Source organism: Bos javanicus, chromosome 18 (assembly GCF_032452875.1).
Source record: "Bos javanicus breed banteng chromosome 18, ARS-OSU_banteng_1.0, whole genome shotgun sequence".
NCBI classification, from domain to species: domain Eukaryota; kingdom Metazoa; phylum Chordata; class Mammalia; order Artiodactyla; family Bovidae; genus Bos; species Bos javanicus.
This window is the reverse complement of record NC_083885.1, coordinates 13,429,119-13,442,192: the sequence shown is the minus strand read 5'-3', so window position 1 is coordinate 13,442,192 and position 13,074 is coordinate 13,429,119. Positions and strand designations below refer to the sequence as shown.

Genomic DNA, 13,074 nt, shown 5'->3' with positions numbered 1-13,074 from the left:
CCCCCGGCTTCCTTAGTTCACCTACTGAAAGCCTTGCTCCCACGGAAGGGTGCATTTGGTGGTGGGAGCGGGTCAGAGAGTCCACATGCGCCCCCGTCCTGTTCCCAGTGCCCTGCTATGGATGGGTCTCCCATCACCACAGTGGCCTGCCTTTGGGCGCAGGGCCCCAGACAGGGTGCCTGAGTGCAGGAGGAGTGGCAGGAATCGTGTCCGACGGTGGAGCCGCTTGCTCCTTCCGCATGTCCATGTGTCCTTCCTGCGGAAGCAGGCCCAGCTCTCATCATGTGACTCTGACCCGAGCCCCTTGCCCACGGCTGCCTGTGACCTGCCTTCAGGGCACCATTCCCCCGTGTGTGACTTGGGCAGACCCACCCTGCCCCGTTCGTCTTCCTTCTCAAGGCCCCATCTGTGTTTTGAGTGCTTTGCCCCTGAAGTCCCAGGAGCGTGGCGTGAGCAGGGCCACTGTGCCTTTTGGAATGCCTCAGAAGGCACAGTGTGTAGGAAAGGCACCTTTATTTTAAGTGAAGTTCACGTTTTCATGTTGCCACCTCTTTGTTTTGTCCCTGTGTTACAACAGAGATTACATCTATTACAATGATGTGTATGCCTTCAACCTGGACACTTTTACATGGAGCAAGCTGTCCCCATCCGGGACTGGGCCCACACCCCGGTCGGGCTGCCAGATGACCGTCACCCCTCAGGGCAACATCATCATCTATGGTGGCTACTCAAAACAGGTAAGACGTGCAGGACGCAGGGGGGCTTCTGTCTGCTGTGCTTTCAGTCTTGCCAACGATGAGAACCTCAAATAAGTTTGCACGTTAGTTTAACATGAGTCTTTTCTGTTGTTTAGATGAGACATGGACAGAGGTGTGTGGTCTCCTCCTCTGTGAACACACTGAGGTCCTGTACAGCCTTGCTGCGTTCTCATCCGTGTGCCACGAGGTGCACCCCCCCTCCTTCCTCTCTGCCCCACTCCCACTAAGCCAGTGGTCAGCCCTTGCTCTGGAAGGGAAAACAGTCAGTTTTCTGTAGTTGTGATCTGCCCGGGCCTCATCTAGACGTGAGAGACGTGGGCTGTGGCCAGGGCTGCCTCTTAATCACAGCACATGCTCCACATAGCCAAACAGGATGATGAACAGCAAGCCGCCTTAGGCTGACCCCACTTTAATCAAGACAGGGTCTCATTCCCCACCGCTGCTTCTACAGCTGCACAGACAGCCAGGGGGCAGTCCTAGCACCACGATTCAGAGCCCACTGATGCCAGGCCTTGGCATTGGATGGAATGAGAAGCTGGTCTGTTTGCCTTCTTGGGGGTTTACCAGAATTGATGAAAGACGCGGGTGTGATGGTGTGGTTCGTCTGGGTGGGGACACCCATCACAGGAGCAGCGCATGGCTCCTCCTGCCCTTACCACCCAGCCTGGGGTGTCTGGTTGAGCTAGGCAGCATCCAGGGAGGCAGCCTGTGTCAGCAAACCCTTAGCTCATGGGAATAGACCTCTTGGTGGCTTCTGTGTTCCACAAACAGTCCATCTGGGGACCTCAGCCAGCATCAACCCCAGTTCTGAAAAATCCCTGCCATTGTCGGTCCAGCAGAACCAGTGTGAAGTGGTGATAAAGACTGACCTCTGTTGCCAAGGTGCTGAGGGCGGCCTCTGGCCGGCAGTTGTGCTGGCAGGCGGAGAAGGAAGGCCCCGTGTGCCTCACTCTTCGGACATGGAGCCAAGAAGCAGTCCTGGCAGGTTTATGGCAGTGTGTCCTGGCCTGTCCAGAGGGCGCCCCCAGCACACACAGTAGGGTTGTTTGTCCACCTGCTGCGAGGTGGCCCAGCGTGCCCTTGACCTGCCCTGGTGTCCCCTGTGCTGACCAGGCCTTCTGCTCTGCTGTCAGGCTGCTGCTGTGTCTCAGTGCTCAGGCCGGGAGTGACGTGGGGGCCCTTGGCCCCTCCCTGGCAGCTCTGTGTCCCTCAGCTTGGTGCCCCCATGCCCCCGCTCCAGTCCTCCCCCAGTGCTGTTGGGAGTCCTTTCTCAGAGTGGCCGGGAGTCTGGTCCGCTGCAGTGCCACCTTGGAGTGCCAGAGCGCGCCCCCTGCTGGGACCAGGCACACCGAAGTTGGGAGCCGCCAGGGCTGTCTCCTGCTGACAGTTGAAGGGTCTGGCTCTGAGTGTGAGGCTGGGGCAGCAGGAGACTCAGGACATGGTCCAGAGCTCGTGGTCCAGGCAGGAGGACGTGGGGGCACGTGCACAGGCTGTCCTGGGCTCTGGGGTCACTGACGGTTGTGCTGTGACAGCTTAGCGCTGTCACACTTGGCACACGTCTCTCAGATGTCCATGTGAGCAGAGGAAGGAAATGTGTGTCAAGTGCACGCCCGAGTCACCACTCCGTGGAGTCAACATCCACTCACCCTTGAGAACAGCCGAGACCCCAGGTGGATGCGCCACAGCCCCCGGGCGTCATGCCCACCCCGTGTCTTCCAGTGGGAGGGCTGAGTGTTGTGCCAGGATGCTGGGCGTCACTGGGAAGGACAGCACAGGCCACCACGAGAGAGACCAGCGCACGGTGGGCTCCAGTCACCCCCGTGAGGATCGGGGGGTGGAATGGGGGTGTTGCACACCAGGAGGAGCCCTGACGGCTGCAGCATCCTTGCACCCCGGCCGCTATGTGGAAGCCATTGACCCGGTGGGCAGAGCGCCTGCTTGGGAGGGGCTCTGGCTCACAGGCCACAGGGGCCGTATTTACACGTGACGGTGAGGAAGACCCACTCCGCTCATTGGTCTAGGAAGGATGGTTGCTGTCGGTGGAGCAATACCATGGATACCACAGGTGTAGGGGGACGAGGGGGAGGGCTGCGCCGGCTGTAACTGGTTTCTAGTGACCTGCCTGCGGCGCCGACTTCCCCTATGTGCCCCTGTGGGTGAGGCCTCGGTGTGGGCTTAGCTCCCGTGAGTGGGGGGCATTGGCCTGGAGGGTGGGCCTGGGGGTGGCAGCCACTTCCTGGTCAGCCTGCAGGACGGGAGGACTGTCTGTCTCGGGGACTGTGGCACGCAGAGGCTGGCCGCCTGACTGTGAGTTTCCCCACGGATGAAAGAGGAGGCAGGGGCCTGGCCTCGTCCTTGGTTCTAGGACGCTCAGGCCACAGTCCGGTCACAGAATGGGGATTGTTTCGTTTTCTAAAAGGAAAATAGCTTTTCCCTTTACATTAAACACAATGCATACTCATTAGTAAACGAGACAAGATGAATTACGTGCACTTCAGCTGAGAGAACAAAACCATAGTGCCCAGTCATAAGGCCTCGCACCCAGACCTGGGATTCAAGGACTGTCCAGTGAAGTCCCAGGGCTCTGCGGGGAAGCGGCCAATTCCAGAACTGGGGCAGGGAGTGTGTGAACGGTGCCGGAGCCCAGGAAACTCAAGAAATCTGCGCCAGTGGGGCACATCATGGGCCTGGGACCCGCCGTAGAGGGTCCCCAGGGGCAGAGCTGGAGGCGTGTGAGCAGCGGAGTGAATCAGGTGGTGTCAGACTGTAGTCCAGAGGAGACCCGATGGTGCACGGGTGCAAGGCAGATGACAAGCCAGTGACTGAATAAATTCATACACGAGGAGGAGAGGCAGACGCCCTGTGCACTGTTCCACCCCAAGGCAGACCCTCCACCTTCCAGGAGGTGGAGCACGACCCCCAGCCCCCGTTAGAGGGGCTGCACAGAGGGACGCTCCTCCCACGAGGACAGGCTGGAAAGTTGGGGTGGGGGCGGTGACTGGACCACGGAGAAACCTGGTGAGCACCTCAGCCAGGTGGCCCAGGTCCACGTCTGCGATGGTGGCCACGGTGACAGCACGCACCCCTGGTGGGGTGGGATGGAGGGGCACTTGACCTCTGAGACCCCACCCGGAACCCACAGCCTGTCCAGTCATGAGAACAGTGTCGGACGGGTCCCAGTGGAGGGCGCTCTACAGGACACACAACCAGCACTCCTCAACCTCAGGGTCACCAGAAACAGGCCAGTCTGAGCAGTCTTCATGGCCCAGGAGGCCTTAGGATCCACGACAGCCTGGTGGGCTCTGGGACAGGAGAAGGACGTTGGGGAGAACAGGAGTGTGAGTGAGCCATGGGCTCAAGTGTGGCTCATTGATGGTGCCACACGCACCCACGCAGTCGGGATCACAGGAAGGGGAACGGTGCAGGGCATATGGGAACTCTCCGTACCAGCTGCTCAGGTTTTCTGTACACGTAGAAATACTCTGAAGTTAAGAGTTTATTAAAAATCGGGAGTTTGAAGGACAAAGACCTGGAAGTAAAAGCTGTTGCCCCAGCAGCTGGAGCCCCCAGGAGAGCCAACCTGCCAGGTCGCCGTCCAGACGCCTGTGCCCTGACGGGAGGCGCAGTGTGCACACTGGGTGTGCTCTAGAGAGCCACATGTCTGCCCGGGCCGTGGGCCTGGTGTGAGGCAGGCGGTGCTGCTGAGAGCTCGGCGCAGCCTCCGAGCGGCTGTGCCGGCGTCTGCAGTTTCATCCGGTCCTTGGACCACAGCTCGAGTCCTGATATTAGGAGGTGATGGGGGTGGAGGGCATGTGGGGTGAAGGCAGAGGGTGGCTGTGTGATGACAGGAGAGGTCCCCGCGCCAGCCCGTCCACCCCGAGCAGCACTCGCCTCTCGGCCGCAGGTGTAGCCCTGAGCAGAGGGCTCTGTCTGTGCGGATGGGCTTGGAGGGAACCTGTCGTGTTTCAGATTTTGAAGCTGATCTGAGTGAAGGCTCCCAAGTCGCCTCCACAGGAACTGGGACCACGAGCTTGAGGGGCTGTGCATGGTGTGGTGTGGCACTTGTTCTCACGGCTCCCTGTTCCTTTTGCAGAGAGTCAGGAAAGATGTGGACAGAGGCACCCAGCACTCCGACATGTTCCTGCTGAAGGCTGAGGATGGGAGCGAAGGTGTGTGCGCTGTGCCAGGGACAAGCCACGTGGGCGGCTGTGTGTCGGCGGGAAGGTGGGCAGAGGGTTTGGGGCTGGTGGGGAGCCCCTGCACGTGCCCCCTCACCCACAGGCAGGCCTGCGGACACCTCTCAAACAGTTCCCACATCCCCTCCGGGGCACCGAGGATGCAGAGTTAAAAACCCTGGTGGTGTCGGTCCATTCACGGTGCCTGTGTCATCTCTCACTCCTCCTGCTCAGTGGTGGGAAGTAGACTCCTGGAAGGCCTGTGGTGGGGTGAAGTCACCACTGTTCTTTTTTGTTAATTCAAGTATAGTTAATGTTCAGTGTTGTGTAGTTTCAAGTACTCAGCAGAGTGATTCAGTTATGGCTAAGTATCTCTGTTGCTTTTCAGATGGTTTTTCCTTATAGTTTGTAAAATACTGAATGAGGTCTTGTGCTCACAGTAGGTCTCTGTTGATTTTACACACAGTGACATGTCTGTTAATCCCGTACTCCGAATCTGTCCCTCCACACTTTCCCCTTTGGTAATCCTGAATTTGTTTTCTATGTCTGTGAGTCTGTTCTGTTTTGTGGGTAAGTTTACTTGTATTGTTCTTTTTAGATTCCACACGTAAATGGTATCATATGATATTGTCTCAGTATGATCATCTCTAGGTCCATCCGCTTTGCTGTAAATGGCGTTGTTTCATTCCTTTTAATGACTGAGTCATATTCCACTGTGTATATGTATCGCATCTTGCTTCATCCATTTCTTCTGTCAGAAGTCACTTAGGTGTCTTCCCATTGTTCATTTTTTAAAGCTCAAAAACTAGTGATTTGGTGAGAGAAATCACTGCCTCCTCCCCACCCTACAGCCATCTCCTGCACTACATACGAGTTTAGGTTTTTTTATTGCTATAACAGTGCTTTATACTGGCTTTTCTCAAAAAAGGACTGCAGTGCTGGACTGCCCCAGGGCGTGGTATGAGGGGTCCCAGAGCCAGTAGGCCGGCCTCCTCTTCACCCCTGCCTTCACAGCACCTGCTCAGTATGCCAGGCGAATGTGGGGAGGCTGTGTGGACGGGTGACCTCTGCGTAGACCAGCCCTGGGGAGGCTGGCCCGGGAGGCACAGACCACGGCTGTGCCCTCCTGCAGGTCCGTGGGTCCCTACCTCCTCTCCTTGGCAGGCAAGTGGTCGTGGACACGGATTAACCCTTCTGGAGCCAAGCCCACGCCGAGGTCCGGATTCTCAGTGGCTGTGGCCCCAAACCACCAGACGCTGCTCTTCGGAGGGGTGTGTGACGAGGAGGAGGAGGAGAGCCTGGAGGGGGACTTCCTCAACGACCTGCACTTCTACGACCCTGTCAGGAACCGCTGGTTCGCAGGGCAGCTGAAGGTAGCGTGGGCCCCCGGCCTGCGACACCTCCCTCACCTCAGGGCCTCCCCTGTCCCTGGGTCTGTGGAGCTCTGTGGCACCATCGTCACCGTCTTCACCATCACTGAAGGCGGGGAGCAGGTCGCCCCTGCCCTTGATGCCAGCACAGGCTGGGAGCGTGGCTCAGGGGCTGCTGTTCCGGGGCTCAGCTCCCTGGGGCTGCGTCAGGTCGGGGGCCTCAGAAACAGAGCCCTAGGGCCAAAAAGGAGGGCGGTCCACCCTGTGGGGAAGACTGGCTCCGGGCGAAGTACCCTGGCGCCTCTGATGGGGGTCGGATGACGTGAGTGCTGTGCTGTGGCTCGGCCCTCCGAGAGGTCACCCTGGCAGGGTGTGGCCCGGGATGAGGGGCGGGCGTGGGGGCGGGGGTCCTCTGACACCTGGGCGCTCGCGCATCGTGCTGCCCGCTCTCCATCCGCAGGGGCCCAAGGCGGAGAAGAGGAGGCGCAGGCGGGGCAGAAAGGCGGAGCCCGGGGGTGCCGACAAGCAGGCGGCGAAGGGGCCCAGTGCCCAGGAGCCCCTGGAGGTGGTCAGGGAGGTGGTCTCAGAGGACGGGACCGTGGTCACCATCAAACAGGTGCTTGCTGCCCCGGGAGCGGCAGGACAGCTGGAGTCGGATGACGACGACGGCCCCGAGGAAGCAGGTGTCGCCCCGGTGGAGCCCAGCCCCCGCTCCAATGCCATGCTGGCCGTGAAGCACGGGCGCCTCTACCTCTACGGTGGCATGTTTGAGGCCGGCGACCGCCAGGTGACCCTCAGCGACCTCTACTGCCTGGACCTCCATAAGATGGAAGAGTGGATGGTCTTGGTAGAGACAGACCCAGGTGAGGGGGAGCGCCGTCCACCCCGCGCCCACAGAGAGTGCCTGCAGGCCCGGGGAGGGCATGGGCTCACCCCAACACCACTCGTGAGCCCCGGACCCACCCCAGGCAGTGTGGCCTGGACACCTGTTCTCCCCAAGGAGCCCTTTGTGCCCGGAGTGGACCCTCCTCCCCACTGCCCTGTCATACCACAGGCAGGCCACTGCTCAGTCCTGAGCTGAGGCTGAAGTACCTTCAGATCTTCAGTCTGGGGAGAGGCTTGGAGTGGCTGAGAGACCCTCCTGTCTCGGAGCACAGCCTCCCTGCCCAGTCCTGCTGTGAGAGGCAGGGATGAGGTGTTGGCCTTGAGCCCCAGACGTGCTGGGTGGGCCCTGCGCTCACGTCCCAGTGTTTAGGCAGAGGGTGGCGTCCTCAGGGCAGCCGCACTGACACTGGTTCTCCCCTTTGCCTAAAGAATCTCAGGAGTGGCTGGAGGAGACCGACTCGGACGAGGACAGTGAGGAGGCTGAGGGTGCCGAAGGTGGCGGGGAGGAGGACGAGGAGGAGGAGGAGGAGGAGGAGGAGGAGAGCGGCGAGGAGGGCAGGGGTGAGTGCTGGGGCACTGGGAGGAGGGGGAGGGGAGGAGCGTGGGGCCAGGGGAGGGGTCCACTCCCCCGAGCTCACAGCTCCCCTCCTTTTTTTTGGTAACAAGATTTTAAAGTTTACTAGGTTTTTGTTAAAGCTTACTTTGCTGTGTAGCTTAGATGGTAAAGAATCTGCCTGCAATGCAGGAGACCCGGGTCTGATCGCTGGGTCGGGAAGATTCCCTGGAGAAGTAAAGAGACTCCCATGGACAGAGAAGCCTGGTGGGCTACAGACCACGGGGTCGCACAGAGTTGGACATGACCGAGCAGCTAACGCTTTCCTTCACTTCTTTCACTTTGCTGTGTAGACGTGCCCCCGAGGCAGGCAGCCAGTGTGCGTGTCTCACTGTGCGGAGGGCGTGTGAGCACTTGCTGTGAGTGGGGCCTGTGCTCTTTCCTCGTGCAGTCCTCCATGGAAGTGGGGTGCTCACACACTCGCTCCGCAGGACGTGGGCCCCTTCCTCACTGAACATATTTCTCTGTCCTTCCCCACCAGAGGAGCACCCCTCGGTGGCACCTGGCGAGCTGTTCGCAGACTACCTGCCCAGGACGGAGCAGCACTGGCTGAGGTGTGCGCGGGACAGCGTCGGGCCCGGCGCCCCGGAGAGGAGGGTGCTGAGGGCCGCGCAGGCCCTGGCCCAGGCCTTCTACGACGGCTCGGCCGGAAGATGGACCGAGGGAGGCGCAGTTCCCTGTGGCTTAAAATAAACTGGCCTGGCCTGAGGCGCTGCCCCTCTTCTGTGCTGCACATCTGGCTGGGCCTCTGGCAGGTCGGGGCCGGACTGAGGGCGAGGGTGAGCTGCGTCCACAGTGCAGCGCCTGGTGGGACGCGGGGCCCACGGGGCTGCCCTCGGCTGGAGCAGGAGTCCAGCTCTGCCTGACTGCACAGTCAGCCGTCTCATTCGTGTCTAAAAGGTGCCGGTAGCCTCCTACCGCTTGCTGTACAGTTTTCTTGGTTCTTTGGAAAATAAAGTGCCTGTCGGTGGGTGGTCTGGTTGCTGTGCCGTTGGGCCTGGCCTGGGGTCTCCTGGTGTGTCTGCCGTGTCCGGGTTGCCTGGGCCCTCTGTGGGCCTCCTGCCTGCTCCGTGCTGTGCTGGCTGGCTGGTGAGCCCACCTCCCCTCGCCACCTTTGGATGGGCTCCACCCCTTTCTCTCACTGGCTCCCCAGGACGGAGAGGGGGCTCCCCTGCGTGGAGAGGAGATCCCCTGGATGGAGCAGGGCCCCCGGGTGGGGAGGGGGTGCCCATGGACAGAGGAATCTCTCCTTGGATTGAGGGGGAACTGCCCTGGACAGTGAGGGGACTCCCTTAGACAGGGGGGACTCCCTGGGTGGAGAAGGGCCCCTGGATGGAGAAGCGGTCCTCCCGTGAAGGGGCTCCCTGGAACGGATGCAGGGCCCCTGGACGGAGAGGGGACTCAGGGGACTCCCCTGGATGGAGGTGGGTCTCCCCTGAAAAGATGGGGCTCCCTTGGATAGGGTGGGGGCTCCCCTAGACTGAGAGGGGGTACCTGGGACAGGAAAGGGGCTCCGCTGGAGTGACAGGAGGCTCCCTTGGACAGAATGGGTAACCTGGGATGAAGGGGGACACCCTAGACAGATTGAAGGCTCCCCTGGACAGACAGAATTACCCAGGATGGAGTAGGAGTTCCTTGGGATGGAGAGGGGCTTCCCCTGGAAGGGGAGGGGATTCTCCTGGAAGGAGAGGGGCTTCCCTTGGAAGGGGAGGGGATTCTCCTGGAGGAGAGGGGCTTCCCCTGGAAGGAGAGGGGATTCCCCTGAAAGGAGAGGGGATTCTCCTGGAAGGAGAGGGGATTCTCTTGGGAGCAGAGAGGCTTCCCCTGGAAGGAGAGTGGATTCTCTTGGAGGAGGGGGGATTCTCTTGGAAGGTGAGGGGCTTCCCCAGGAAGGTGAGGGGATTCTCCTGGAAGGAGAGGGGCTTCCCTGGAAAGGGGGGGAGGGATTCTCCTGGAGGAGAGGAGCTTCTCTTGATGCAGAGGGGCTTGTCCTGGAGGAGAGGGGCTTCCCCTGGAAAGTGAGGGTATTCTGGGGGAGAGGGGCTTCCCCTGGAAGGAGAGGGGATTCTCCTGGAGGAGAGGGGCTTCCCCTGGAAGGAGAGGGTATTCTGGAGGAGAGGGGTTTCCCCTGGAAGGAGAGGGGATTCTCCTGGAGGAGAGGGGCTTCCCCTGGAAGGAGAGGGGATTCTCCTGGAGGAGAGGGGCTTCCCCTGGAAGGAGAGGGGATTCTGGAGGAGAGGGGCTTCCCCTGGAAGGAGAGGGTATTCTGGAGGAGAGGGGTTTCCCCTGGAAGGAGAGGGGCTTCCCCCTGGAAGGAGAGGGGATTCTCCTGGAGGAGAGGGGCTTCCCCCTGGAAGGAGAGGGGATTCTCCTAGAGGAGAGGGGCTTCCCCTGGAAGGAGAGGATATTCTGGAGGAGAGGGGCTTCCCCTGGAAGGTGAGGGGATTCTCCTGGAGGAGAGGGGCTTCCCCTGGAAGGAGAGGGGATCTCCTGGAGAAGGGCTTCCCCTGGAAGGAGAGGGGATTCTCCTGGAGGAGAGAGGATTCTCCTGGAAGGTGAGGGTTCTACTGGAGGACAGGGGCTTCCCCTCAAAGGTGAGGGGCTTCCCCTGGAAGGTGAGGGGATTCTCCTGGAGCAGAGGGGCTTCCTCTGGAAGGAGAGGGGATTCTCCTGGAGGAGAGGGGCTTTCCCTGGAAGGAGAGGTGATTCTCCTGGAGGAGAAGGGCTTCCCCTGGAAGGTCAGGGACTTCCCCTGGTAGGAGAAGGGATTCTCCTGGAAAGTGGGGGTTCTACTGTAGGAGAGGGGCTTCCCCTGGAAGCCAAGGGGATTCCCCTGGAGGAGAGAGGCTTCCCCTGGAGGAGAGGAGCTTCCCCTGGAAGGAGAGGGGGAATCTCCTGGAGGAGAAGTGCTTCCCCTGGAAGGAGAGGGGATTCTCCTGGAAGGTGAGGGTTCTACTGGAGGACAGGGGCTTCCCATCGAAGGTGAGGGGCTTCCCCTGGAAGGTGAGGGGATTCTCCTGGAGGAGAGGGGCTTCCCCTGGAAGGACAGTGTCTTCCCCTGGTAGGAGAAGGGATTCTCCTGGAAAGTGGGGGTTCTCCTGGAGGAGAGGGGCTTCCCCTGGTAGGAGTGGGGCTTCCCCTGGAAGGTGAGGGGATTCTCCTGGCAGCAGAGGGGCCTCCCCTGGAAGCAGAGGGGATTCTCCTGGAGGAGAGGGGCTTCCCCTGGTAGGAGAGGGGCTTCCCCTGGTAGGAGTGGGGCTTCCCCTGGAAGGTGAGGAGATTCTCCTGAAAGCAGAGGGGCTTCCCCTGGAAGGAGAGGGGATTCTCTTGGAAGGTTCGGGTTTTCCTGCAGGTGAGGGGCTTCCCCTGGTGGAGAGGGGATTCTCCTGGAAGGTGAGGGTTTTACTGGAGGAGAGGGGCTTCCCCTGGAAGCGGAGGGGATTCTCCTGGAGGAGAGGGGCTTCCCTGGTAGGAGAGGTGATTCCCCTGGAATGTGACAGTTCTCCTGGCGGAGAGGGGCTTCCTTTGGAAGGTGAGGGTCTTCCCCTGGCAATAGAGGGGCTTCCCATGGAAGGAGACGGGATTCTCCTGAAAGGTGAAGGTTCTCCTGGAGGAGAGGGTCTTCTCCTGGAAAGAGAGCAGTTCTCCTGGAAGGTGAGGGTTTTCCTGGAGGAGAGGGGCTTCCCCTGGAATGAGAGGGGTTTCTCCTGGAATCTGAGGGTTTTCCTTCAGGAGAGGGGCTTCCCCTGGCGGAGAGGGGCTTCCCCTGGAAGGAGAGGGGATTGTCCTGGAAGGTGAGGGTTCTCTTGGATGAGAGGGGCTTGCCCTAGAGGAAAGGGGCTTCCCCTGGAAAGAGAGGGGATTCTCCTGGAAGGTGATGGTTCTCCTGGAGGAGAAGGGCTTCCCCTGAAGGAGAGGGGCTTCCCCTGGAGGAGAGGGGATTCTCCTGGAAGGAGAGGGGATTCGCCTGGTTTGAGCTGGGGCTCTCCTGTACAGAACAGGGGCTTCCCTTCATGGGACAGGGTCAGTGCAGTGTCCTCCTTCCATCGCCCTCATGGGGTCCTCCTGTTCTGGTCTCCCCTGCCTGGCCTGGCTGTCTCTGTCCTGCTGCTCCCTTGGGTGGCCAGTACCCCAATGTGTCTGTGCCCATGCCTTCACATCCCCAGTGCGGGCGCACAGTGTCCCAGAGGTAGTGTTCCTGGGCTCACGCACACGCGGTACAAGCACAGCTTTGTCTCTAGTTTTACAGAGACAAAGGCAGCTGCGCTTGCTTCCTTTCAGGCTGAGTCAGAGACATGGTTGGTAACTGGGGCCTGTGGTTTCTTGGTCTTGCTTCCTGCCGGGTTCCTGATGTGGGCAACTCTGGGCAGAGCAAGACCGGCCAGCCTGAGCCTGGCTGCCCGTCACTCCGCCCTTGTATGGGGTCCTCCTCTTACCAAACTGCCTGGTAGAAAACCCGCGTCCCCCATGAGACTCATGACGCCAGGACAGTATGAGCTGGGTGTCGTGAGCTGGTCACGTGTGGCCGTGGGCACAGGGGTTGTGATGTGTGGCAGGCACTGTACGTCAAGTTTCCAAGACAAAAGCAGGAAGAGCTGGAGGCAAGCCCTTGGGTGAGCTGAGCTTCACCCAGAGGAGATGGCCTCCGCCCAGGGGCCTGGGGGGACCCGCAGGCCTGGTCCTGCTGCTGGGTCAGGAAAACCCAAACTAAGAAAGGGCGAAAGACAGAAGCAGCTCGTTTCACTCTCCCCAACATTCGTCGGCTTCAACAAGTCCGTCATGTCCCGGGCTTGTTACCTGGACCTTTCCCTGGGGCTCTCGGGAATGTTCTCTTGGGTTTTTAAGTGGGGTAGCCATATGACTTACTGTCCAAAGTGGGACTCTAGAAACAAAACGGAGCCGTTTGATGAGCAGGTCGGCACGCTGGGGGACTTTCACCGGGCCGTCCAGGAGTCTGGGCACCCGCCTTGCACTCTGCACACTTCCTGAGGGAGTTGTGGGCTTCCTGAAGGTAGGAAAGTGGAGAGTGCCCTTACGCTCCTCCATGGGCATCCAGCAGGGAAGCGGGCCCACGGTTGCGTTCCTGCAGCCACGCCGAGCTCTTCTGCACGGACCCCGTCTTCCCCGTCGGTTGTCCGGGTGCAGCTCCAGCTCCCAGCCTGGGGGCACCCCGCCCCGCTCTCCACAGCCCAGCCGAGCAGCCCAGGTCTCTCGGTTTCTCTGCCCTGGTTTTCACATCTCGAGCTCGGAAGCAGCTGTCAGGGGACAAGATG

The 13,074-nt window shown here is 60.4% G+C and overlaps 1 protein-coding gene across 4 annotated transcripts in view; it reads left to right on the top strand.

Annotated features, from left to right (window-relative positions):
* Nucleotides 1–8,786, top strand: part of KLHDC4 (kelch domain containing 4) — a 31,977-nt gene extending 23,191 nt beyond the window's left edge. For all 4 annotated transcript variants that reach the window (XM_061386960.1, XM_061386961.1, XM_061386962.1 and 1 more), the window contains 6 exons: nt 578–737; nt 4,852–4,927; nt 6,098–6,306; nt 6,764–7,166; nt 7,618–7,749; nt 8,283–8,786. In XM_061386960.1, coding sequence (XP_061242944.1) covers nt 578–737; nt 4,852–4,927; nt 6,098–6,306; nt 6,764–7,166; nt 7,618–7,749; nt 8,283–8,494 — 1,192 coding nt within the window. In that variant the 3' untranslated portion in view covers nt 8,495–8,786. The remainder of the gene's footprint in view (nt 1–577; nt 738–4,851; nt 4,928–6,097; nt 6,307–6,763; nt 7,167–7,617; nt 7,750–8,282) is intronic.
* Nucleotides 8,787–13,074: the final 4,288 nt, after the last annotated feature.